Source organism: Leuresthes tenuis, unplaced genomic scaffold (genome assembly GCF_036924035.1).
Source record: "Leuresthes tenuis unplaced genomic scaffold, fLeuTen1.0.hap1 SCAF_17, whole genome shotgun sequence".
Lineage (NCBI taxonomy): Eukaryota > Metazoa > Chordata > Actinopteri > Atheriniformes > Atherinopsidae > Leuresthes > Leuresthes tenuis.
Genome location: NW_027325371.1, coordinates 18,711,093 through 18,736,981, shown reverse-complemented (window position 1 = coordinate 18,736,981; position 25,889 = coordinate 18,711,093). Strand labels below are relative to the sequence as shown.

Genomic DNA, 25,889 nt, shown 5'->3' with positions numbered 1-25,889 from the left:
TTTGAGACAATAAGTAAGAATTTAGATATTGATATATTTTAGATATACATCTAAAAAAACAGGTCCTCTGGTTTTAGGTGCCATTCTGTTTAATCTGGCCAATAAACGGGCTTTGGGTTGTGCCATGGTTTATATTTTGATGTGCTCTGTGCCTTTAAGATACATATACACGAGTCACAACAGTAATAAACAAACTCTTTCATCCATAATTCATCTCACCATTAGGCATTTTGTTCAAGATTGGTGGTGCAAGGTACTTTTGAACAAGAGCTAAGAGTTTGAATAAATGAGAAATAAATATGTACACACACACACACTACTGAAAACACATTACGAACTGAACACTGACAAATGGTTAATATAATCGTTCAAATGTAAACAGATCTGACAGCAACTTTTTTTTTTAACTGACTTAAGTAAAATTACTCCTCAGGTGACACAATTCAGTAGGTGCAATCACCTTATCCACACATTAATCAAAAGAAATCACCAAACAACTTAACTTCAGAACTTCCTTCTTTATTATTCATATAGTAAATATCAAGATAGTAACATTTTTCAAGCTTTAGAACAGCAGGCAGCTGTTTAATGCTAAAACAGGAGTGAGGACAATCGTCACTATGAAATAACAGCTGTTCATGTTCCATTTTCATTTAGTGCAGCTGAACAAATGACCTAAAATAGCAGAACTGATTTCAAAACACACAAGTTGGAGCCACCTGACTGCAAAAATGACACGAAGCTGTCACAAGAATCACGGTTTGACTTATCATTTTGCAGATGTGCCTTGAAACAAACAAACAAACAAAAAAAAAAGCCTGAACCAATGAACAATAAAGCATCATCTTTCATGACTGCAGGTACCAGGTGTTTCACATTGTGCAGCGGTCAAACAGAGAGGACGATCGTGTTAATCCGCATTTAAGAGGAGAACTGATCCTGGTGTGTGCGAGAGAAACTAAATCTGCACATGATCAAATAACTGATTATAATTTCATGTGACGTGTTTGGAAACGAAATGAAGAAGAAAAAAAAAAACAGAACCATTAGAACCTGAACATCCAACTTTTTGTGGCATTTGAGCAGTGGAGGAGGAGTCAGTTATATCAAAGGTCCTTAAAGTTGGGCTCGGCCACTTTCCAGTCGACTCAACTATTTCAACAGAACAGAAAGTTAAGACAATTCACAAAGCTATCACGGACCGCCTTCTTAGACAATCCCTTTACATCTCAATATTAGTTCAACGCTGTCATTAAGACAGAATACAGCTTGCATCGCTCTCGTTATTTATACATATTTATACTGTATATATATATATATTTATAATTCTGAAAGGTATTTATTCATATATCTATACATTATTTTTTTTTACTTATGTACACTCTCTTGGACAAAATGCAACTGTACATCACATCATTTACAAACGGGTCCTAAATCAGCTTTGGGAACTGATTTTTAACTCTCCAGCGGCAGAATGAGGACATGTGAATCTACAGAGTTTCTGCATAGTGGGGATAATTAAACACAGAGGACCAAGAGCGTTCCCGTTTTAAACAGCAGAAATCCCCTCCAACATGCCACAGAAACAAGCTAAAAAACACTGGTTCAGTGGCTCACGCTTTGTACACAAAGCAAGCTCATACAAAAGTTCATGGAGTCTCGTCCTCCTACAGTCTGAATGCTGGTGCGTTTACATCGAAGAGTAAAACGTGTGCAGAGGACAAATAATGTAGGCCAAAGCACACCTAAATCTACTTTTTCTAACTATAGAAAGTTCTAGTGTCCAGGCGTCTGTCTGGACACTAGATTGTGCGTTAGTTTGCGTAAGAAGAGAGAAGGCCTTCCGACGGCGTGGAGGACCAAACCTCAACCCGGACAAAACATTCAACTCAATTCAATTCAATTCAAAGACAAACACAGCCATCTCCCATCACATCCACATGAGGAAAATTCACACACTGGCAGGTTCCGATGATACAAAGGACGAACTGAAAAACTGTGGGGGAAAAAAACAAAACAATGGAAAAAAGTCTGAAATGGACAGCTAACTGATCTGTGAAGCTCCAGGGGATTTAAACATAAGAGCATCGACTACATGCCGTAAGTGTAGAGCTTTCTCAGGACACAGCACGATTGCGGCTGGTTCATTTGATAAATGACTGCTTTTCCCTGTGGGCACAGAGCCCATGGCGACGTAACCTGCCCATTCCATCAAACAAAGCTGTCTCACTGGACCGAATGAATCAACTTAGTCAAAACAAATGGAGCGACAGCATGAGCGAACAGGGACGGACGAATACAAATGTTTGGTACCTGCAGCAGTCACGAGTTCTGGTCCACTGCCCCAGTCCGAGAGGGACCTGTTTTTACACAATGGAGGGATGCATCGTGTAGTGAAATAGCACAAGCGAGCATGGGAAGGGTCTCAGAGTGCAAGCACATGAAAACAAAAGCTCTTAGACTGAGTGAGAGCTGCCGATGAAGGTGCAGAGACTGATGGGATTTCAGCAGTATTGCTCACAGTAAGTCATTTAGACCAGTAGTTTGTTACTTTTGCAAGGGGTGTTATATGATTGGTTCAGATCGTCTGCTTTTGGAATAGGATTACTCAAAGAAGCTCCAGACAGATTTGCATTACAGTTTACAGAGGTGGGGCATGGCCCAACTTAGAAGCAATTAACTTTTCATGTCGATCCAGATCTGGATCTGGATCAAGGATATTTTTATTCGGCCATGACGGAGGTTTGGGGGTCTGTTCTTGTTTACAGTGTGGTACCATCAACAGTCAGCACGTTGAAATGACACGAGAGAGATTTTAATTATTGTCTTAGTCTGATCAAACCCGTACAAAATGGAGCTTCTAAAAACCAGACGGTGACACCAAGATAGTGCGGTTGGTGGCGGAATCACTCGGTACAGTGTAAGCGTTTATCAAAACAGTCAAAATCCCAATGAACCTGCTCTCATTCACATGTTTTTCTGTTTCTTTGGTCAACAGAAACTGTGACTGAAAATCGGCCCAAAAAATAAACTTTGTGTCAACTCACAGTCACTTGAAGCATTTCCAGACGGTCGCTCTGCTCTAATAAAGTCCTGATTTCATAACCAGTAACTTGAAGACAATGTCTCCGCAGTGAATGTGGGACTAACGTGTACGATGATCTCCCACAGAGAAGGTTAGAAGCTTCAGCCTTAAATGTTTACTCACACAGTCCAAAGTGTGGCGACGTTGGACGTACTTCCATAACCCGATCACTGTCCCGTGCGCGTATATTGGGAAAAGGGTGGTGGTCCAATTAGTTGCGCACGTAACCGTGTTGACTGACCGAGCAACATTTGGCCAAGTCAGTAATGTCATCCGGAAAAGATCTTTCGACTTCACAGGTGAGGGACAAAGGAAAAAAAAGTACAATAAGTAGTCAAAAAACTCAGCTTATTTAGCCGTTTGAGTGGAGCATTAAATATGTGGCAATGAGGTAAAGGAGAACAAGAATTATCTTGGATTGCATTTTGCAGTCAAATATATTAAAGCTAAAAATTTTTGTAAAAATCAGTTTCTAGCTTATTCTAGAGTCTAAATCCGGTCGGTATATTGCAAAAAGAAGAAACCATTAACGGTGTAGGTAATGCTGAATTTCTTCTGTTTGGTGCTCTGTTTCAGAGATCATACAGTAGTGATGCCAGTGTAGTAATAAATAATGAAATAGCGCCTCATTGGTGGAGCGGATGACCATCTGCATATGAAAGGGTCAAGTGAACGCTACCAAAGGCAAACAAGCACAACAAATCTGATTTTAAACTGCTGATTACGTTATGTGCGTTTGCTTGAGTGCGTTTGTGTAACTGGGAGCTTTCACAGTAATCCTGTCTCTGCATGTAAGTGCTCGTGCGTGTGTGCGTGTGCGCTTTTCATCTGTACAGCGACGTTGTGTGTGTGTGTCTGTGTATGCGCGTCCTTTATTTTCTCCTCCACTGTTCACGTCGTCTCTCCCTCCTTGTGGTCCACATTCCTCTCCATCTGAACCCAAATCAAGACCCCACGATGGAACCCCCTCCCTCCCCACGCCCTGCCACCGACTTCTTCATCAATTACTGTAGCTCCTTCATCCTGTTGAGGGCGGAGCCTGCCTTAAACCATTCGATCTGTGTCTCATTAAAGGTGTGGTTCAGAGAGATGGACTCCTGGCTTCCATCGCTGTGCTTGATCACTGCTGTCACCACCTGGAGGAGGCAGAAAAAGACATGTGTCGACATAATGTGAAGAAAGCTCGGCTGTTCTTGGGATTCATGTATCACTGGCGCAGGCTTCTGCTCACCATGCCGGGAGCGAAGGATTTCAGGCCAGTGATTGAAATCTTATCATCGGGGCGAATTTTGTCATAGTCGCTGGGGTCGGCAAAAGTCAGAGGCAGCAGGCCCTGTTTCTTCAGATTAGTCTCTGTGGCGATGAGAAAAGGTGGAGAAATAAGAGTAAAAGATACTGATTAATACTTGATGGGTCCTGCGGGCATGAAGTTATCCCCCATCTGCGCCACAGAAACGCAAGGTCAGGTTCACCCATTTACTTTTACCCATCTACTTTTCTAAAACTACTGAAGAGTACAAGCACATCGAAATTTCACGAGTCATGTGACATATTTCTAAAATTAAAAAACCGACTGATGTTTTCATGCTGCTTTGCTTTGCCATGGGACTGACCGTGGATTCTGGCAAAGCTTTTGACGATGATGGCGCGTCCTCCCAGGTGTCTTGGCTCCAGGGCAGCGTGCTCTCGACTGGATCCTTCTCCGTAGTTCTCATCTCCAACCACCACCCAGTTCACTCCGTTGGCCTGGATTAGACATTTGAAAAAGACCAGGCAACAGTTTAAACTGACTCTGCACTTAAAGTCCAGAGGGGAAAAGAAAAAAAGAAGTACTGTGAGGGGATCTTAAACAGTAGTTTTCGGAATTCATGCATTAAGCAACCTCTGAAACACTGGTTGACAATTAAGCAAAATACCAGAAAAGTTATTTGTACTTTCTGTGGCTAATAGTGTGCTTACTGTTTCAGAGCAGTATTACCTCTATTGACATATTATGATGAACTATATAATCATCATTCATTTCAAATCAGTGGCTCAAGTGATCCAAAGCCAACAATTTCCACGTGTTTGCACCACAACTGCATGTGCACCATTTAAAATGCGTCCTCCAGCAATCTCACCTTGTAGAAGCGGGCCACGTCTGGCACCCCCCCATACTCTCCCGTCAGCAGGTTCTTCACCTTATTCACGGCGTCGTTCTCAATGTTGACGGCGCCGATCAGCAGATTGTTGGAGATGTTGTCCAGGTGACCGCGGAATTTCAGCCAGGGCCCGGCAGCACTGATGTGGTCAGTGGTGCACTTTCCCTTCACCTGTATTCGGATAAGAAACGGCACTCATGTACTAGATACCTTTCTTCTTTTTAAAAGCTAGATGGCAATTATAAGCCATTTTAGCAGCTATTGCTGGCAGAGCTGTAGCAGTTCTGCAGGTTTATGACACAGTAGTGCAAAATGGGGGCGAAGGGGAGGAAATGCAACAATAAAGTCACCAGACACCCTTAATCATTGTCCTGCCCAGACATCAGGGGCACTATCACTGTCCATGATTCTCCTACTCATACTGACCAAGAGACAGCTTACAGGAGTGTTTCCTGTTTTTCTTTAAATAGGACAGCTAATACTGCAGCAAGGCTCTGTCTCACTAAGAGCTAACAACACATCCATCTTCTGAACTAATTGCTGCACATATAAATCAGGACAGGTCTAATCGAATGAAAATGTGGGTCACCTGCCCCCGAAACAACCACAATTTATAAGCTGCATTACACATGGGATCCAGCGCAAACAGTAGCAGCAAGGATCATTAGCTCTCCTCCGTGCACAACTCCCTCGCAGTAACGTGTCATTTTGCCAAATGCATCTAATTAAATGGGACAGCTCTGTGGCCACAGTGAAGCTCACAGCTGGTGCACATTACATGTAGCGTGTCAACAAACTTACAGCAAACAAAAAGAGACGAAGAGAGACTTTATTTTTCTTTTCTTTTTGCTCTCTCAGGTATGACAAGCCTGGCTTGGCAATGAGTTAAAAAAAATGGTGTTTCCATTTCTTGCTCACCTTGATGAGGATCCTCATGTCCTCCAGGTCTTTTCCATGCCACTTGTCAAAGGGCTCCAGCAGCTGCAGACGGTTACTGGAGGGGTTTACATTTACCTGTACGGCACCACAGCAGGGTAAGACACAAGATTTCAGCAGAACCTCCACATCAACAGTTTTATCAGCATCGTGCTGCTTTCTGGAAAGCGTATCCAAAGACAGACTTTACCCTGAGAGAGCTGCTTTCTGCAGGGGGATGCTGGTAGGTGTCCTGGCCCGGGTCAAAGTCTCTGGAGGGGAGCTCATCACCGGAGGGTGGTTCCAGCTTAAACTTCTCTCCGCTGGGAGCAGTCAGGTAGTCGGTCTCAGGGTTGAAGCTGAGGGTCCCGGCAAGAGCCAAAGCAGTCACAATCTGCATCAAATTACATAACAGGCCAACAGAAATTGTAAAACTTGTTTAGGACATAAACACGAGGAGAGAAAGAGTGTGTGGATGTCCTCAGTCTCTCTGACCTCAGGAGAGGTGACAAACGCATGAGTAGCTGGGTTAGCATCATTCCTGGCTGTGAAGTTCCTGTTGAAGGACGTGACAATGGTGTTCTTCTCTCCTTTTTTCACATCCTTCCTACAAAGCCAAAACAAGGAGGATGATGGGAACAGCTCGTCACTTCACAGGAAGGGAAATCTGAATCCCTGCTGGCAGCCCACTGTGGCTACAATATTCATAATAAATATCCATACAATAGCCATTTCATGTGGTTTTAGGCCAAAAAGGTTCAATCTTCTGGAAACATACAGTACGTGTACTCTGGTTGTTTCAAGTTGATCAGCTTAAATGGTATCTACCGTATGTGCAGGCAGAATTTTGGTAACTGATTGATGCTACAGCTGCTAGTGCATTAAAAATACATACAAATGAGGCGCATACCTGTCCCACTGTCCGATACAGGGGCCGCAAGCGTTAGCAAGGACGATTCCTCCAACATCGCTCAGGATCTTGGCCTGACAAATGGACAAAATGAGCTTGAAAAGACTATTTCAAACAAATAATTGAGTCTTAAAAAGACAAATGCTCAGGTTGCTTGATAAGCTGAACTTTCCATCTCGGTAAGTGGGTTTCTGACTCACATATCCATCCCTCTCGATAGTGGCACGGATCTGTTCAGAACCAGGTGTAACTGTGAATTGGGCCTTGCACTTCAGGCCTTTATCCAGAGCCTGCTTGGCCAGAGAGGCGGCTCGGCCCATGTCCTCGTAGCTCGAGTTGGTGCAGCTACCAATCAGACCTGTTTTTGTATGTTTGCAATAAGAGAACGAAAAGTTTTAATTTCATAACTGGCATATAACACGAGACAAGTTTTATTGAACAAGAGACGCAAACGTCTTGATTCTCCTGCTTGTGTTAATTCCATCAATGACTGGAGTTATGTTGCATTCAAGGTGACTTTGGAATACTAGTGTGATTGAATTGTAATGTGAGATCATCATATGTAGTCAATAATACAGCATGTAGGAACAGAAAAAAAAAAGATCATCAAATATCACTGGACAAAGCAATAAAACTCTGAAAACTGTAAGATAATACAGCTGTGTCACACTGACCAACTTTAACCTCAAGAGGCCAGCCGCTCTTCTTAGCTATGGCCCCGATATCAGAGACAGGGTGGGCCAGGTCCGGGGTAAACGGTCCGTTGATATGGGGCTTCAGCTGTTATGGAAAGAGGGATAAAAGAAAGGGGGGGATAAGACCTTCTAAAAATAGTGTTTTTAATTGCTATAATAAGTGCTTCACACATGAAAATCTGGACTATCTGCTGAAGGATTTCATCATCGTTGTGTTTGACTTTAGCGCTTGTTAAGTTTCACACCATTTTCCTATGAATACATCTGTAAAAAGATACACAACAAATACTTGAGTAAAATATGGTAAATCAAGGATTCTTCGTGATCTCTTTGTTGGGCATTTGAAGCGTTTGAACTCACTTCGCTCAGGTTGATCTCAATGACTTGGTCATATTCACAGCCTCCATCTGGCACCAAGTCTTCTTTGAAGTCATCAGCGATGGTGGCAATCTCTGAGCAAGGAGGAAAGCTGGAGGTAAGACACAGTGTGTGGAGTCCAATTTGGGGTTTCAGTAGCACCAGAGGCTTCGGTTTCAGGACCACGGTCGCAGTCTCAGGCCTGCGGTTTCAGGACATTCATTTTCAACAGGATCTCACGTTGCAATGCGCTGGAACAGCACGTCACTTTCAGCTTTCCAGTGTCAGTTATATTTATTTCAAACTTTTGGCATGCCATTTCCCATTGTTAACATGCCAAAACGGTTAGGGTTAAAGCACAGGGGGTGTCATTCTCTCACAGTGTGAAAGTGAACTCCTTCTTACTTTTGCAACTTTGTACTCCTCCAAAGTAGCTATCGCGAAAAATTAGGGTCCTGAAACTGCAATCCTTAAAGTGCTGTCCTGTTACTGCAGCCTCCGGTTCTGCACCCTTTACTCATGGAGACTGAAAATACAGAGAAAAACAATAAGAAAACTGACCTCCACGGCCAGTTTTCTTCAAGTACGTCCTCATGCGGTGGTTGTAGGGGAAAACAGATGTAGTGGCTCCGATCTCAGCACCCATGTTACAGATAGTGGCCATTCCTAAAATGTGCCATTTTAAGGATTAAGGTAAATTCACAGTCTAATATCTGTTCGTATTTAAAATGTTTTAGGAGCCTTATTACTATTCTTCTCTTTCTCTGATTGTCAAATCTACACATCTGCATCTTTTTCTTACCAGTGCAGGAGATGGAGTCAACTCCAGGTCCATGATACTCCACGATGGCCCCTGTTCCACCTTTCACAGTCAGGATGCCAGCCACCTTCAGAATGACGTCTTTTGGGGAGGTCCAGCCGGACAGGGTTCCTGTCAGTCTCACTCCTATCACCTGAGGGAAAATGCACAGGCTTAAACAAACATCTTCACGGGGATTTATGGCTAAAAATTCAGAGGAAAAGGCCTGGTTTAATAAGATTCTAATGAATATACAAGGTGTCAGATGGTGCCAGAAACTCACTTTGGGGCATTTGAGCTCCCACGGGATTCCAGCCATGACATCTACAGCGTCGGCTCCACCTACTCCAATGCAGATGGAACCCAAGCCACCGCCATTAGGAGTGTGGGAGTCAGTACCAATCAGCATCACTCCGGGATAGGCATAATTCTCTAGGATGATCTGCCAAAAAACGGGGAAATTTGCACATGGATATTTCAAGAGAAAACAGCAGTAATGATGACATTCATATTAAATCAATTTATCAAAGAGAAAATCCACAAATGATGAATAAACAAGTAGTTTCAATTAAAAAAAACTAAAACAAGTCATAGTTACACGTTAAAAGAAAGCAAAACACATTTATCAAGATTAGAAAAAGGCACTTATAGCATGGTTATAGATTAGTAATCGCTGTACCTGATGGATGATCCCTGAGCCTGGTTTCCAGAAACCAACTCCGTATTTTGCAGCAGCTGTTGCAAGAAAGTTGTACACTTCCTCGTTCATTTCCTGTGTTCAAAGTAAATGGAGAGGTTTGTGTGCAGCTTTTACAAAAAGATGGAACTTTGGACCTATAGGCTCATTTGAGTCGAGCTGAGCGTACACATGATGGAGTGATTTGATCCCAAACTGCATGATCAAGATGTGTTAGTCCGGTTTTGAGAAACTTGATTTCATATGGTTTTGGCTGGACTAAGCTAGTTTACATGCATTTCAATATCTAGATTTGGTCCGACTAACACAGTAATTTGAGGGTTTTTTTTCCAGTGTCAGGTAAATTGTGTTAAAGTGTTTGATACAGTGTGTTCAAATACAATTGCACTGTGTCGCCATTTAAGTCAAACAGACATTTTGTGTTGCATTCACTGACTTATTCTCATGACAGCCTGAGCCAAAAACTAAAGCATGTTTTTGAGATTGGTATGTCCCAAGCAAACAAACCAGTGAAGCGTCATCCATTGTTTGTTGTGTGTGATCCCCTGTGTGTGTGTGAGAATCAGTTCAAGTGACACACACTTAACTGTCTACGTTCCCTCCGTTCCTCCTCACCTTTGCTCTCTGCAGGTCCTGAGCTCCTCCGATCTGAGCCTCGATCAGGTGATCGCAGTGGATGGTGGAGGGAACAGCCACCTGGGGCAGGCCGCTGCTAATGAACTGAAGCATGGCCATCTGGGCTGTGGCGTCCTGCATGGCCACGCGGTCCGGACGCAGGCGCAGATAAGTGCGGCCGCGGTCGATTTCTTGCCCCACTGGATCATCCAGGTGACCGTATACAATCTTCTCCGACAGAGTGAGAGGCCTGTTGAGCCTGGTGGGGGGGGATTATAGGAAATGTTTGATGAAAATGTTATATGGAGAGTTTTTTTTAAAGCAAAAACTGCAGGTTTTTCCTGTCATACAGTTGTCGAATACTTAACATAAGACTGGATTAATGCTTTGCTTTATTATAATGTCAATTTTACCCTTTAACATCGACTCGCCTCTCACTATTTGATCGGTCTGAGAGGTCTGATTTCTATTATCTATACACCTGTTTTCAGAGTCTGATGGATCAGTAATGATTATCATCACTTCAATAGTCTCTTTAGCTGTAATTTTACAGGCACCAATAGCTAGTGAGCTGAAAAAGAGGGAGACAACGGGTCATCCAAAGTGACCTCTGGCGCCAACAAGTCATCTCTGACAAGTCAACACTGTAAATGTCACATGATTTACCACACTGCTGTAATAAACATCAATCATCCCTCATGGGCCTAACTGGAAGGACTCTATTCCAGTATTTCTATGAAGGGCAGCTGCTGACCTCCTGCGTACGATGCTGATGTTCTCGTGAAGCTTCTCATAATTAATGCTGGAGCCCGGCTCAAAGCGGCTCATGGCCACCTTGGCCTTGGCGCTGAACACTGCGGAGACATGAAACTGTCTTGCTCTGGTTCCAAGGGCCAGCTAGACCAAGAAAAGCAGACTATTATTCAGAGAAATTAAACCTTAAAGTAAGGCTTTATTGTACTGTTTAGGACCAACACGTAAAGTTTTAAGAAGCGCGGGAAGGAGGGGCAGTTAATATATGAAGGACAGGGAATATGTGAAAGAAGGTGAGTGGGTTCAAAAATGTCTTTCACAGGCAGCTGAACCAGTAAAATGGAGAGAGATTTATCACAATAAGAGTCTTAAACCTTATTGGCAATCTATGCAAGTTTGGAATTGAGTCTCAAAAGGAATGGCATGAATTACGTACAAACAATGCACCAAACCACTCTCAGAAGGCCAACATTTGCCTGAATATAATAACAATTATGGAGGACCCCACTGCGTGTTTTTTCTTATTCGCTGATGTCTTCTGTCACAACCAGCAGAGTACGGCGTTACACTAGAGGTCTAAATATAAATAAGTCATGGCGATGACACACCAGGGACACTTTTAAAGCAGTTTACTTGCTTGACATGCATTCATCAGTGTGAAGCTCAGAGAAAAGTCACTGTGCTGAGGAGAAAACTGGGTGAAAGTTCCCACGGCTCATACTGATGCCTCACCAACTGGACCTCAGGCAGTCTGACAGCACTGAGTGGATTAAACATTCTCCGACAATGTTGGCTACATTATATTCTTCTGTGATTGAATGAATACTATAAAACTATATCAGATGATATATATGCAATAAGAGTTACCATAAAAAAGGACAGGTTTTAATAAAGAATTAGAATTGGCTCAGAACTGAAAAAAAAAAATCTTGGCTTCTGCCACCTGAGCATCAGCCTTTACCAATGTGAAGCCAAAACAAAAGAAATCTATTTAGTTCGCAGTAAAATATCTGCCTGAATTCACAGTTTATACAAACAGAGGCCAGACTACCGCATAATCTAATCTAATCTATTTTATATAATGGACCAAACTACAATAGTCCAACTTGGTAAAAAGAGATTGGAGCTATAACGCTCATAACGCCTTGGGAGTTTTCTTATGATTGTGAAACGTTTTAGTGGCAAGGTCATAATAAACAAGAGCAGAAAGATTTCTGTTTTTACCAGAACTGAACTGTGGCTGGTGATGACTTTAACGAGTTGGTCATATTTGCTATTCAGCTGCCTTGATGGGTGCCATCTATGGATGATGCCTCTCATATCATAGCACTAACATTTATGTTAATTCACGAACCTAACCTGACGCATGTGTTCATCCTTTCTATGGCACGACGTTGTTAAATGTCGTGATTGGGGCTTTTTTCATCTTGTAATAAAACATTTATGGGAGCAAACTCACATTAATGTGCGTATAACAGAAGCTTATCTGAGACCACACTTATATCTATCCCCATAGCATTTAAAATATATTCTCATTATGTTGTGTGAGCCACTACCAAGCGGAGAGGCTGTTGAGTGCCAGTTGGCCGTCAGGAGTGAACTCTCACCAAGTGCGCAATAAACTAACACCCGTAACCTTGTAATCACCTTGCAAACACCAGCTTACCGAGGCCCGGTTACAGCCACGGCTTCGCTAGTTCTGACTGAGGTTTGTAATGTTGAAAAGTAGCGTTTAAAGAAAAAAAACAAAACGTTTTCAATTTTTTGGCTGCTGTCAGGTCGGATGTGGCCGTTGCAGTGTGTCACTTTCAGGAGTCAAACCGAGATTTTGTGACCCGGCAACAGCGTCGGTGACGCACTCTGCTCCTCGTTTACCCGCCGCGGGTCCACAAGAAGTGATGGAGGCTGAACTACGCGGCACAAACATATGTTTCACACGTGTCCTCGACGGCAGCAGAGTTGCAGCTCTGTGGAAGTAAAGTAACGTTTTTCTTACCCGGAGTCTGGTGGCCGTCAGACAGTAAGACGCCATTTTGTAGTTCGCTGACAGTTAAGCGTCGCCTCCTTAAGACGTCAACAGCTAAGAGCCCGTTACTGACAAAAACAAACAAACAAAACAAATGTTTTTTTAGTTGTTTTTGTCACATTTATGATGAGAAAAAAAGGCTTCTTCCTCAATCCTTCTCTTAACTACCCATTCACATTTTTGAAAGTTAACAAAAGGCTCTTACACAGTGTGTTCTGGTAATGGAATAAACACTGTTTAGTTTAGCGTTACTTGCATTTATTGGTTTTATTTTTTCTGCCTATAACTTAAAGTGTATCTCTGTCTTGTTTGTGTGCTTGCTCTTAACTCTGTGGTCTTTATTACGTAGTTTCCTATGTTTTGAAGACTTGAGGTCAGCTGATAATAAAGTAAGTACGTTTCCATCAAATACAACATTTTCATTTTGCTCACACAATATTGTGTGGTCTCTTTTTTGGAGGAAAAAGTTTGACGAGTGAAATGTAAAGAAAGCCCATAGTTTCTGTTTGTTCTGTTGGCCACATCAACCCCCACAGCATGATGCAGTGTATTTGTGTATGTGCTCAGATTTCAGGGATAGGGAGAAATCATCCACAGAAACAGAGTTAAATATCAATCCTTCATCTGCATTTTTATTTCTTTTTTCACATATTTTGAGTGGTTAACTGATATACACTTTATTTGATCCATTCTGTAAATTGTTCGTTTTTTGCAATTTCATATTTGCAGTTATATGGTTATAGATCTGGTTAACAAACATGTTTAAAGTCCTCCTTGTGGTTGTGTAACTCATATGTTGCTCATCATATGAGTATGAAATATTCCCCTTGTTTCTGTATACTGTTTTCACCCTTAGCAGGTTAGACACAGAGTCGTAACAGGATGTTTTCAGCATGCATACTAATTCAGTTCTCTAGTACTTTCAAAATCCACTGGTGAAATCTGGACAAACGAGATGGGAAACAGAGGAAGGATGGCCGAATATGCGTGTAGACATAAACTAATGTAAAGGGTAAACAGATTGGATACCTGATTAAAGAGCCACATATTTTGGATAAAAAAAGGGCTTGCTGTTTACTTTTACTGAAAAAAAAAGTTCACGATATGTTTAATTTATTTGCTTTAAACTTTTTTCCCCCTTAACACAGTTGCCACTATGAAATGGCATTAAGTGCTACAAATTACCAACACATAGCTAAATAATATATTTATATTCTTAATATTACTGTTATTTGTTATTTGTTATTTCCTATATCTTCAGTGGAGCACTGTAGAAAAATAATTTCCCCCTGGGGATTAATAAAGTACATCTGAATCTGAATATACTATGATTAGTACATTCTTTAATGATTAGTTCACTTAAACCTTTTTTTTATTATTCAAAATAATCTGTTCAAATTTAAATGGTCAGTTGATACTATTCTTCTTTTTGCATGCTTTATTGTATAGTATATGAGTAGGATGCCCAGAAGGTAGTCAGTTTAGAGTTCAAGTCATGCTGAAATCCAGAGCTGTACCAAAATAAATAAGCAAGTAGAGCACTATTATAGCTTTCTAAATAGAGAACATCATTTCCCACAAACCCTTGCTAAAAGCCAGGTTTCTGTATCTGCTGCGGCCCAATAATCGGTGGGCCCTCCTCCATCTCAACCAATAGAGACTCTGTTGCTATCACCACTTGTATTTTTAGTAAACTGATCAGCGCCGAAGGAAACTGCAAATGTCTCTCCGCAACATAAACTAGACCGTGCAATATCATTTTGGATTTTGAATTAAATCCAATTTTTAAGTGTTTTTGGATGCCATTGTAAAGACTGTATATCCATATGTCACCTTGGAGTATGGCGCGGTATGTTTATCAGCTGTGCTCTGGTTCATAAAGCAGAGAGAGGGATATCTTTTCAGTATACGCGTTTCACTGGAGTGCCAGCGGTCAGGTGGTGAGATGCGCAGATGCAGTCAAAGCCAAAAAGATAAAGTGCCACCTATTATGATGTGAAGAAAGTAGTCTCTGTCGTCACGGGGGTGTGGGCGAGTCACACTGTATAAATACGCCGGGTTGTCAAACAGCAAAGTTTCACTGGACCCTCCGTGCAAAGTGTCAGTTGAAGACAAGTAGGTAAAGCTTTGGTCGTCCGATAATTTTAGCAGCGTTGGGGGGGGGAAAGCTGCGACACTAAGGTGAAAAATATCAAGCATCCGAACCCGTCACTCGATACAACCGCCTTGAACCAGAGATAACACAAAGGAATTCAAACAGAGACGCAGGAGTAGAAGTCAAGCTCGCGCATCAGTACCGATAGGTGGGTAATTAACTGTCACCTGGTGCATGAAATGAGGCACATTTTCATTTGAATATATTTATGTGTAGGAGTGCATTGAGATGTGCTGGTGTTTGTCCATCTAGAAGCTTTCTATTGAAACGCGCTGTTGGCCCTGCTGGCTAAATAAAGCTTTTTTGTATTATCCATTTGTATACACACTAGCTAAAATGTGCTTGTTGTAGTCTCCTTTGCTGTTGGACTGTTTATGCTCCGACTAGTCCCTTTCGTCGTTCAGTTGCATCCTTCGATAGTCTCCCACTTGATTACCTTTGTAATTAAATTCCTATTGGCAAATTGGTAAGACGGGAGTTTCCACTAGCATGTCAGTTAAACCAGTGTCCTCTCTGCTCCAGTGCCTTTTGCCTGACATAAGGCACTAATCCTCAGGTATACAATGCTGCTTTTCACCTATGCAAATCTGCACCTTCCTCTTGCACATTTACATTTCCCAGTAGTTGTTTGTGCACAGCATTTCAAATACAATGAGTGTGGAAGGTCTGTTGGGCGAAAACGGAGGGCAAATCATAACACTGAGTAGGCCTCTCTGTGTAACTCCTCCTCAAATATGATATTTTTAAAAGCTATTTTGCTGTGAAATCTGTGCTGCTGCTTATGCTCTGTGCAGGATCACCGAAGCTCTGATGCTTAATCGTAAAAGCCTGACATTAACAGCCTGTTAAGCAGCACATCGTGCTCTCATATTGAGCCAGTGTAAACAAAAATAACACTCGGATCCTGCTGATGCTATGACCCACAAATGTAAAACGAAGACGAGCACTGGAACATGAGTGGTTTCATTAGAATCGCACTCTTAAATGTACAAATGTGAGACAATCCTCCAGTGTCATTGGTTGACATTGTGTCTTGTAAATCTTCCTTTTCAATACAAAAGGTATATGGAGTAGTAGGGTCACTCAGCTCTTGGTGCACTCAGTGTTTTCCCTGGTGGTGGCTATTGAAGGTGGCAGGCTGTTGGCTCTTTCTCTACAGCCACTGTAAGTCGTTTTTTTCTTTTTTTAAATCAAGCTGGTGGAAATGGATTTGTTCTACAGATGATGCAAAACCAGGGCCCTATTTATAGCCTCCTTCTTACAAGCCCCCTTCTTATCCCTCAATGTCACGAGAAAGGAAAATAGAAATCTGGCTGTCCCGTCCCCCCCATCTGCCCTTCATCCAGCCCGTGCAGCTTTATCTGTGACATTAGAATTGTCTTTAATCGGAGTTGTCTTTCTAATCTTAGCTGCTGAATCCCCATCTGGCAGGGACGTGGATGTGAGGGAGTTGTTGTGTGTATATGTGGATGGGGGGGGGGGGCACACACTGCATGCTGGGAAGTTGTGTTTCTTCGGCTAGCTGTCCTGCCATTTTCTGCTTCCTCAGTACATCTTGGCTCAGCTTTGTTTTGAGTTTTGCTTTGCGTCTGACCTTTCATTCAGTGTGCGTGGCGACGAATGGACTGCGAGTTGAAAGCATCATGACAGAAGCACTTTATGGCCTCGCATTTAGATTATACAGGATTTATGAAGCTCGCAACGCAGCATCTGTTACATCCTTCAGTAAAACTGAACTGTACAACAGTCCGTTATAGTTGCAGCTTTTTGAATAAAATTCATGTTATGTAAGGTTACTTATCTCCGTGCAAGAGGCTGATTTTCATGCATCCGACTTGTATAGTTTAGTATAAATACTCAATTTCTTTCGGAATTTGTGTCAAGTTTCCTGTATTTTAAGCGCTCTCATGTGCTTGTGACGTTCCAAGTATATGACGATAACCTTTAAACATATGATGCAACCAAGATTAAAACTGATCTGATACAAGTATTGCTTGCTGTGTATAGAATATCAGTGCGAGTAGAGTAACTGTTTTCTTCCATTTCAACAGTTGGGACCGCTAATCACGGCAAAAACAGCCTGCAACCTGCTGCTGCCTTGGAGGTGCCTTTACCATGGTGACACTAAAAGAGTCAAACATTTTCCAATAAGCCAGAGGAACAAACTTCATACAGCTGCCCTTCAGCACCATCATCTCGAGAATTTTGTTTCCACGACGGCGCTAACCTGGTGCAGCCATGCATCTAGAGGTAAAGGTCGCCCTCAACTTCATTGTGTCCTACCTGTACAACAAGCTGCCGCGTCGTCGAGCCGACCTGTTCGGTGAGGAGCTGGAGAGGATACTTGTGTCTCGTTTTGAGGGACACTGGTACCCTGAGGCCCCGCTTAGGGGTTCCGCCTTCCGCTGCATCCACCTGGGAGCACCAAGGGACCCTGTGGTGGAGTTGGCCGCCAAAAGAAGTGGGCTGGACACAGAGGAAGTGCGCGCAAATGTTCCTGCAGAGCTGAGTGTGTGGATCGACCCTTACGAGGTATCCTACCAGATTGGGGAGAAGGGGGCAGTGAAGGTGCTCTACCTGGAGGACCCTCCAGGCCTTGGTTGTGATAGTGATGGGACTGAGGGGGGGATTCGAGAAGGAAAAGGAGATGCAGAGGCTGAAGAAGCTAAGAGCCTGGGTTTTAATCCAGATGCTCAGGTGTTTGTGCCAATTGGAAGCCAAGTATCTCCTGCCCCCATGCCATCCCTCTCCAGCTCTCCCACACCTCTGTCTGCCCAGTCCTGCCCCGGGCTCTTCAGTCACCGCAGCTCCAGCACACCCACCAACCCTGGCGTCCACTCTTCTAACACCTCTACTCCTTCTCCCCCCGGCAGCGGGCTGCCCTACCTCTCCACTCAGCAACCCCCTTCCACTCTTCCTCCTGCTCGTCCACAGCCAATCACCTTCACCACCGCCAGCTTTGCCGCCACTAAATTCGGCTCCACCAAAATGAAGAAGTGCAGCGGGGCCGGGTCGGCAGCCAGCTCTGGTGTCATTGTGCCACCTTCCCAGAGGATGCTCTCCCGGTCTCCTACCACCATCTCTGCACCAGAGCTGCTCAAGCACAAGCCCCTGTCTCTCTCTTTGCACTCCCTCGGAGGTCCCATTCCCAGCCAGCTCTCTCCCAACGCCAAAGAGTTTGTCTACCCAGGATCCCCAGGCCCCCTTTACCTCGACGCTGACACCCAACCCATGCAGCCTCATGCTAGCCCTTTCCAACCCCCGCACACTGTTAGCGCTAATCCAACCTTCGACCCATTCTCCAGCCCTCCCCCCCAGAGCGTGGGCATCATTGGCAGCAACGGAGGAATCTCTTATATGGAGAAGCCACCATTTGTCGAGGGTTTAGGAAGCTACAGCCTGCAATATCCGAGCCAGTCCTTCCAGCCTGTCGTGCTGGCCAACTAAGCCTTCATTTGTAATAAGAATTGTTGTAGGAAGAGTTGGGTGTAGGACTGTGATGCTCCACCTGTTTTCAGTTTTTCTAACAAATTGTTCTAATGCTAATATATGTTGAGAAATAGTTTTACTATAAAGATTAGAAAAAAAAAGAAAAAAATGACGTCCACTGGATATTTCATGTGACCTGTTTTGTATCTCTATAACCCCCAAACCCCACGTTTCCCGTGTCCATCACTGTTCCTCGTCACCTTCTCTGTGTTAGCACTGACAGGAGGAGACGGGGGTGAGTTTCTGCCTTTAGTCCTTGCTAATCTGTTTATTTTCGCATTGAATGTTGATGTGAGAGACTTTTTATTTATTTTTTTTCCTTGTACTCCAATGGACTCGACTCTAGTATAGCTCCATTTTGCACTGCACTGTCATGCTGTGAAAAAGGACTTTGCCAAGTCCTGCAGGGAACGACGGCTGTGGAAAACTCAGCACTTTGCTTTGCAATCTGCTCTGCCCTACTTGCCACAAAAACAGAGGGATGGAAAGGGGGAGGGGGGGATTTGTAGTCCTGCTCTGTTTTGTTATGTTTTGCTCGGTGGGCTTAGTACCTTATTGAAAGCTGGTTGTCATTAGGTGGAGTGTGTACATGACCAGGGTTTAAATGATAGGAAAGGGCAAAGGGAGGCATCGCGTTGGTAAAGAGCGATGTGGTAGAATGTATTGTAGCTATCAAGACAAATTGCAGCTGTAAAGGTTGGAAAAGACCTTTGTGAATGTGAAAGACGAATGAATCCATTTTTTTGACGATGACCATGTGCTCGTACCTCAATCGAAAGCACTGGAAAACGCTAAAGCGCGCCCACACTATTTGCATTAATGTGCTCGTATGTGCAATTCCAGTCAGCAGTGTGTGAAGGTGAACGGGCGGAGAGGGTGGTGCGGCGGGGGAGCAGCAGCTAAGCAGCAGGGATTGTGATAAATGGCTTAGCATGACTTTGACTATGAAGGAGAGGTTTTCCTCTGCATGAGGGAGGGAGAGAAACGGCTAGATGAGTCTGTTGCCAATGCACCGTCCAGGGTGTACTGGCTTGAAAAGGGACACTTTAAAACCCAGAGCACGTTTCTGGTAAGCTTAAATGGTATTGAAGCCAAAGGCTCACACTATTCTCTCCCTCCTCTTGATATTCTCCAGCGTTCGTCGCTCCTCCGGCTGTTACAAAGAGGGGGAAAAAAAAGAAAAAAAGCCAGTATCGTACAGTTCAGGTTGCTCCGTCTCTTCCCAACTGCAGCGACATGAACAAAGATACAAAGAGGACTGATCTCTGCGTGTGGGGGGGGCTCTAGTGGATATCTCGACAGATATCTGATGTTTCTACATTGAACAGCCAGGTCTCATGTCGTTGTTGGGTGACCTCCACATGTCCAGCTGTCCTGCACTTTATCACTGGGCTCCTGATGCTGTGTCACCTCACCGATCGGCGCTAAAACCCTTCTTTTGCCCCCCATTTGGTTGTTGATGCACATTTTATTCAGCCGTTTATGAAATGCTTTGGAGATTAAAGGAGTAGCTAAATTTGTATTTCATCGCTTCACGATGATGTGTTATTCTTAGCCGTTTATTTGAATGTTTTTCTGGACCCCATGCTACAGTTCAGTTTGTTTTTTGACTCGAGGACCCATGACTTGGGGTCACATCGGTTTTCCAGTGTGACCTGTGTCATAGATGCATGATTTAGTCCTTGTTTTTTTTTCTTTCTTTTTCATGGGAACGGATAGGGATGAATACTTCTCATTAAGTGATATTATTACAAGGGAAAGATTTCTACTGTTTTGTTTTGTTTTCTTACTGTTTTTGTAATTTATTTCCAGTATTTCTATATTTTTTTTTTTTGGTTTCCATTTTGCAAATGATCACTTGTGTTAAGACATGGTGACTCCAGGAACGTGTATAAAAGGAGAAAAAAAAAAAAAAAAGTTCTTATGTTCAGATTCTTTGTTTAGTTTCTTACATGCTGAAGTTATTTTTTCAAAAAGGTAACCTGAATATATGCAAAACTGAGACAAAATAAAGATGTATAGAATAAAGTATTGAATGTGTATTGTACCTTGTACAGCATTTGTCTAAGACGGGTAAATGTATTCTTTGGTTTGGAGTTTGAGAAGTGAATGTTTACAGTGGGGGGGGTTGTTGAGGTGAGAAAAGATGGCCGACATGCTCCCAGGGCCACTCCCATAGGCAGTGCATTTAAACCAAAAATCCTCACATTAGATACGAGTCCGCTGTCTATTTTCTTCTTCTTGGTTTTCTCACTTCTCTGCACTTGGTGTGGCCATCCCTCCTTCTTTTACTCATTTCTTTTGTTCACACACTTCTTCAGTTGACGGATCCATTCAGATTTAAAATTTTCTTATTTTCTCATTCCTTCTTTTTTTCTTTTTAACTGCATCCCCATCTTTGTTTTTTCGGTTCTTTCCAGTCAGCCAGCTCATTATTTTATTTTTTGTACTGATACTATAGCCATATCCCAGACTTGTCTTTGCTTCCAGTACTTGTCCTTCACCAGTGCAGTCTAATTTCATGAGTGAAACTACCCTGAAGCATTCGAGGGATTTCTACCTCGCCACACCCCAGAAAAATGAATTAATTGTATTGAGGTTTGGCTGGAAATGGGAGGGAGGGAGGAATTAATGTACTTTGGATATGCTTCTGATCACATTTTCAGCCCTGCTTTTAGACGGCCTGCGGGAAAATAAATCTCATTCTTAAGTCGTGATTCTTGTCTCTTTTTATTAATAAGACGTGCATGTCCAAAATGACAGCTTTTGGTGTGAAATGAAGGGATCAGGAAGTGCCTGTTCCCCCTTTTTCTTTCTTTCGAACTGTAAGATGATACTTTAAGCCAACACAAATCCACTCTGGACGCAGGCTACGCTACAAGCAGGGCTGAACAAAAAAGAAGAGTTTTCTATTCTGATGTCCTTTGCTTACATTGAAGTGTTTTATTTTGCACTTTTTGGATATTTCATTGTCATAAAAGAAGTTTATTTTCTATGTCAACTTCAACATTTAAGAGTAAAATAGTTGTAATCAAAAGTTCAGATGAAACATATATGTTTGTTTCCTGCCTGTATTTTATTATTTTTCCTATTTTGTACCTGATCTGTACACCCTATAGATGTCTAATGAATCTTTCACTACTGAAATGCAATGACCTGTTTTCTGTGCTGCCCCTTGGGAATGGGGGGTGCGGGGGTTACTACTGCAGTTTCTTATTGTATCAGATTCTTTTTTTAAGTTTGTAATAAAAAAAATCAGATTGGCAAAAATGAGCATGGAAAACGAAAAGCATACCGCGTCGTCCTCGTTATTTCTACGCAGCCGCCTCGGCGAGCCTTGAACCGTGGAGCGAGGCGCGCTCCCATCGCAGTAAACAAATTCGACGGGTGTTTGATCAATAATTCAAAGCGAAAGATGGAATTCTCAAATGGTGAAGAGCCAGATTGTTCACCACCCACCTCAGCTGGACTCATCCCAGCTGATATTACTTTCCATTTCATCAGCTGGCTCTGTCTGTCTGTCTGTCTGTCTGTCTGTCTTAGGCAGGGCAGCTGAAAGGTTGCTTCGCTCACGTGAGGCAAGGCTGTGCAGAGCACAGTAACATATAGTGGTGTGACATTAACATGGATGACTGGGGCTCTCCTCTACATCTTTGCCCGCTCACTGCGCTTTATCTCTTTCCGTCCATCTTGTTTGCCTCTTATCTCTTCCCTCTCCATCTTTACAGTCGCCTGATTCTTTCCTCTCCCTGTCTCCATCCTCCACACGCGCACGCTCATCCCGCTCGTCTTTGAGGCTGCTGCTGTTACGCAACGCAGCTCCCCTGTGTGTCGATGTGATCATTACGCAACATCTCCTACTCCTCTGGAATACTGATGAGCAGCAGGGTTGAAGCAACCAAAGGACAGTTTAGGAAAGAGAGAAAAATAAGCAACCGCTTTACAATCCTATTTAGTGTGTGCGTGTGTGAAGATGAGGCACTTATTTGTCCACCAGACTGTGCCTCTTTTGTTTTATGCACCGTTTCTTTGTCTCTCAGCGCCTCCCATCAGCACCGCAGCAGCTGCTCGGTGACTCGGGCGAGGTCAAAACAGGAGCCCGCGTGTCATTAAATTCGATTTATTTCATACGCATTATTACAAGATACAATCAGAACATGACACTACACTTACATGGTTACAAAAACACGTTTATATAAAAAGAGAACAAAGCGAAACAAACTTTTCCATAAAGAGATCTTCTGGGGGGTTTTTTTCTCCCAGGAGTATACTGGAGCTACTTGAAACCAGCAGCGACAGTCCAGACACCCTGAAGGCAACACTTCCGCTCCGATTTTCCCTTCTCGAACTTGAATGTCACAAACGGTGTGCTGCTTTCACCAAGCACGCGCCTTTTCACAAGCTTGACTGATCCAGATTGGCCGTCTATTGATCCAAAATAAAAGACGAGAGCATTTTCTGACGCGCCAGTCAAATCCCAACATGACATAAGAGTCTCTAAAGGTTCTCAGAGTTACTAACATTTTTTTGATTTTCTCTTACATCTTCAATGGGTGCGAGATTTGAAGTCTGCAGTAAAAGACGGAGAAGCCTTTCCTTATAGAGGGGGGAAATAAAAAGAATCCACTTTTAACAGTCGTTGTCTCAAAGGGCCACCGGGATTTGAAAGGTGCAGCAGCTAACAGATTCGCCCACACTCACAAGGCTAATCCAATGCCGCCATTTGCCTCTCTGGTCGGTGGTGAGTGAGTTTTTACATTAAAAGCCAGTTTTCAGGCAAAAAAAAGCTGCTACATACTCTCCGTACTTTGCTAAGTACGTTCATGATTTATTGTCTAAAAGGCCAAACTGGCCCGTACCTTCATTAAGTCTTATGCAGAATGTTTTATTCAGTTTTTCTTTAATAAAAAATAACCAAAAGTTGCACTCAGCTATACTGACGTCTAAACAGCAGAGTGAAGTCAACTTTGAATGTCAACGCAAAAAACAGTCGGAACACTTCAAAATATCCGTTATATTACACCAGGAGTCAGGAAAGTCAAACTAAACATCTACCAAGAAAACACTAAAGCACCAACTGATCCAGTGTATGTAGAAACGAGATCAATCTTTTGGAAATAGAAGCCAATCCACACAGTGATTAAAAGAGGTCGTTTCCAGCTGTTTTGTTTTCGGTTGTTTTTTTTTTGCTTGCACTGGCTGCGCAGGGATGGGCGGTGCTGGCTGTTTGTGAGTCAAACGCGGGTCACGTCACGGCTTAGATGGCCTGCGTGTTTCCGAGCAGAGCTGTACATCAAGTCCAGCCCTCCAAAGAAAACACACCCAGCCTTCAGCGATGGTTCACAGACGTAAGTACACTTTGTGTCAAAAGAAAGAGAGAAAAACAAACACAAATTCACTGGGGTTTCATGCACTGGGATCCCGGACAACAGAGGATCGAAACTGGAAGCACAAATGACTTTTTGGGACATTTTTCTATTCAGCACATCAGAGGATTTTACACACAACATTACTGGAATTAAACAGGCATTAAATAACAAGAGTATTATTGCCACATTAGTTTTTCTTTCCATGATTGCGGTACACGTGAGCACAATGTGTGCAACACAGAAGAAGAAGAAACACGGGAGATGTAGCATCTCTTAACAGTCCGTAAAACAACTCGATTCATAAAGTCGGACTCGAGGTTTCGCCGAACCGAACCGAGCTTCTTTACACGTGCTCTGGGCTTGGACCAACACCACCCCGGATCTCTGCTCAACTTTTAACAATCCAGAACAGCGAGTGTTGGGTGAAGTGAACACGAGTGTGCTGTTACATGGGAAGGGGGGGGTTTAAAACACCCAAAAAGCACAGCTTACCCACTGGATTCCCTGCCTAATCGTTGGTTTCCTCATATAGGTATTGTTCCGCAAAGGAAAATAGAATCATCTGACATATTGTTGTACAGCACAATCGACAGATGTGTTATTACCATCAGAATAAATACAGCACTCGTTGACTATTTGGCAACTAATAGGATAAGTGTTGGGTTAATAAAGACGGTCACCGTCTCCGTTTTAAGAAATAAAGACCATGAGGCGGGTATTTACACGAGTTAGAAGCACTCAGGCTTTAGGCCTGGCTATGCCTTTTTTGTTTGTTTTGTTTTTTTTGATCGGAAAAAATAAACAAATAGATAAACAAAACAGGTAAAAAGAAATCAACCCGCTGTCGCGCCACCCGTGGCGGGTCATAACTAGCCCTCCTACTTGCAATGTGCAGTGAAATAAACATCTCTACATGTGAACGTACCCCTCCACCAGTGAGGGCCCCGGAGATCATCAAACTTACACCCTTAAGAGTAACATACAGAGAAAAAAATACTTTTCTTTCTCCCTTTGGAAAGTCACCGTTTTCAATGACTTCTCTAATAAAAAGAAAAAAATCTTATGTGAGGTCTGATCTGAAATCAGTAGAAAAAAAAGAAAAGAACTTAACTAAACAATAATCAAGTAGCTTCAAACTACAGGTCATGCAGGTCTTTTTCTCCCACTGCGGTCGTGTTAAACAGGGTCATTTCACCAGCTGCTTCACGCCACGCCACATACATGTGTTTTTTTTTTGTTTTTGTTTCTTTAAAAGGAAAAAAAAATGCAAAGATGAATTACACGTGACAAAACGGTTCAGGGAGATGACTGTACACACACACAGCTGTTGAAAATAGTGTTTTGGTATGCACATAAGACATGCATGTGGGTTCTGAGAGGGAAGAGCTGGGACTGAACCACACTGCAGACTTCCCCTTCTTCCCTCCAGTGAGCGGAGGTCTCTCTCTCTCTTCAGACCGGAGGCAACACCATCAACCCGACTCCTGCTCCCTTACTTAGCCTCAGTCAGAGTATTAGTTTAAGTGCAACACAAGAAAAAGAGATCGATGGCGATGTTTGCCTCCATACAAATACACCACCTCTGACTGACACTGCTGAGATTTGGTCTGGGATGAAGTGGCGTGTTGTGATGAAAAAAACTGATGTGTAGTATTTAAAAAGGCCGATTCTGTTGCATCAGCCTAGTCTTTTTGTTTCATGAACCTTTGTTGAAATAAACCAAATCTTCCACGAGTGTTTACCCATTGGGGGTGAGGGGGGGGTCCACTTCCTCTCCGAGTGTAGGAGCCAGGCGCTCTCCACAGGCCTTCCTGTGACCACCGCTCCCATCATGCCTCGCTGCCTGCCAGTGTGCATCCAAAACTCCAGCATCAACACAGTGA

General features: G+C 43.1%; 2 protein-coding genes across 2 annotated transcripts; one reads left to right on the top strand and one right to left on the bottom strand.

The window, feature by feature from the left end:
• Positions 1 to 503: 503 nt before the first annotated feature.
• On the bottom strand, positions 504 to 13,036 carry LOC140273009 (aconitate hydratase, mitochondrial-like). Its single transcript, XM_072368530.1, has 18 exons — positions 12,964 to 13,036; positions 10,969 to 11,111; positions 10,215 to 10,473; positions 9,582 to 9,674; positions 9,186 to 9,344; positions 8,906 to 9,056; positions 8,665 to 8,769; positions 8,107 to 8,198; positions 7,726 to 7,831; positions 7,252 to 7,409; positions 7,052 to 7,125; positions 6,637 to 6,748; positions 6,353 to 6,535; positions 6,145 to 6,240; positions 5,206 to 5,397; positions 4,699 to 4,831; positions 4,317 to 4,438; positions 504 to 4,221 (listed from the first exon to the last, which is right to left on the bottom strand). The coding sequence occupies exons 1-18, from the start codon at positions 12,997 to 12,999 to the stop codon at positions 4,090 to 4,092; spliced, it is 2,346 nt and encodes a 781-aa protein (XP_072224631.1). The 5' UTR covers positions 13,000 to 13,036; the 3' UTR covers positions 504 to 4,089.
• Positions 13,037 to 15,054: 2,018 nt separating this feature from the next.
• Positions 15,055 to 19,802, top strand: tob2 (transducer of ERBB2, 2). The gene is made up of 2 exons (XM_072369311.1): positions 15,055 to 15,296; positions 17,200 to 19,802. Exon 2 carries the CDS (start codon positions 17,387 to 17,389, stop codon positions 18,593 to 18,595), a length of 1,209 nt encoding a protein of 402 aa, XP_072225412.1. The 5' UTR covers positions 15,055 to 15,296; positions 17,200 to 17,386; the 3' UTR covers positions 18,596 to 19,802.
• The last annotated feature ends 6,087 nt before the right edge of the window (positions 19,803 to 25,889 follow it).

Excerpts from the sequence above, each read along its gene's own strand:
- LOC140273009 (XM_072368530.1), bottom strand. The coding sequence starts at position 12,999 with ATGGCGTCTTACTGTCTGACGGCCACCAGACTCCGG. Across the intron at positions 11,112-12,963 it reads TGACGGCCACCAGACTCCGG|CTGGCCCTTGGAACCAGAGC; the intron begins GTAAGAAAAACG and ends TTCTTGGTCTAG. Across the intron at positions 6,749-7,051 it reads TGTATCGGACAGTGGGACAG|GAAGGATGTGAAAAAAGGAG; the intron begins GTATGCGCCTCA and ends TTGGCTTTGTAG.
- tob2 (XM_072369311.1), top strand. The coding sequence starts at position 17,387 with ATGCATCTAGAGGTAAAGGTCGCCCTCAACTTCATTGTGTCCTACCTG.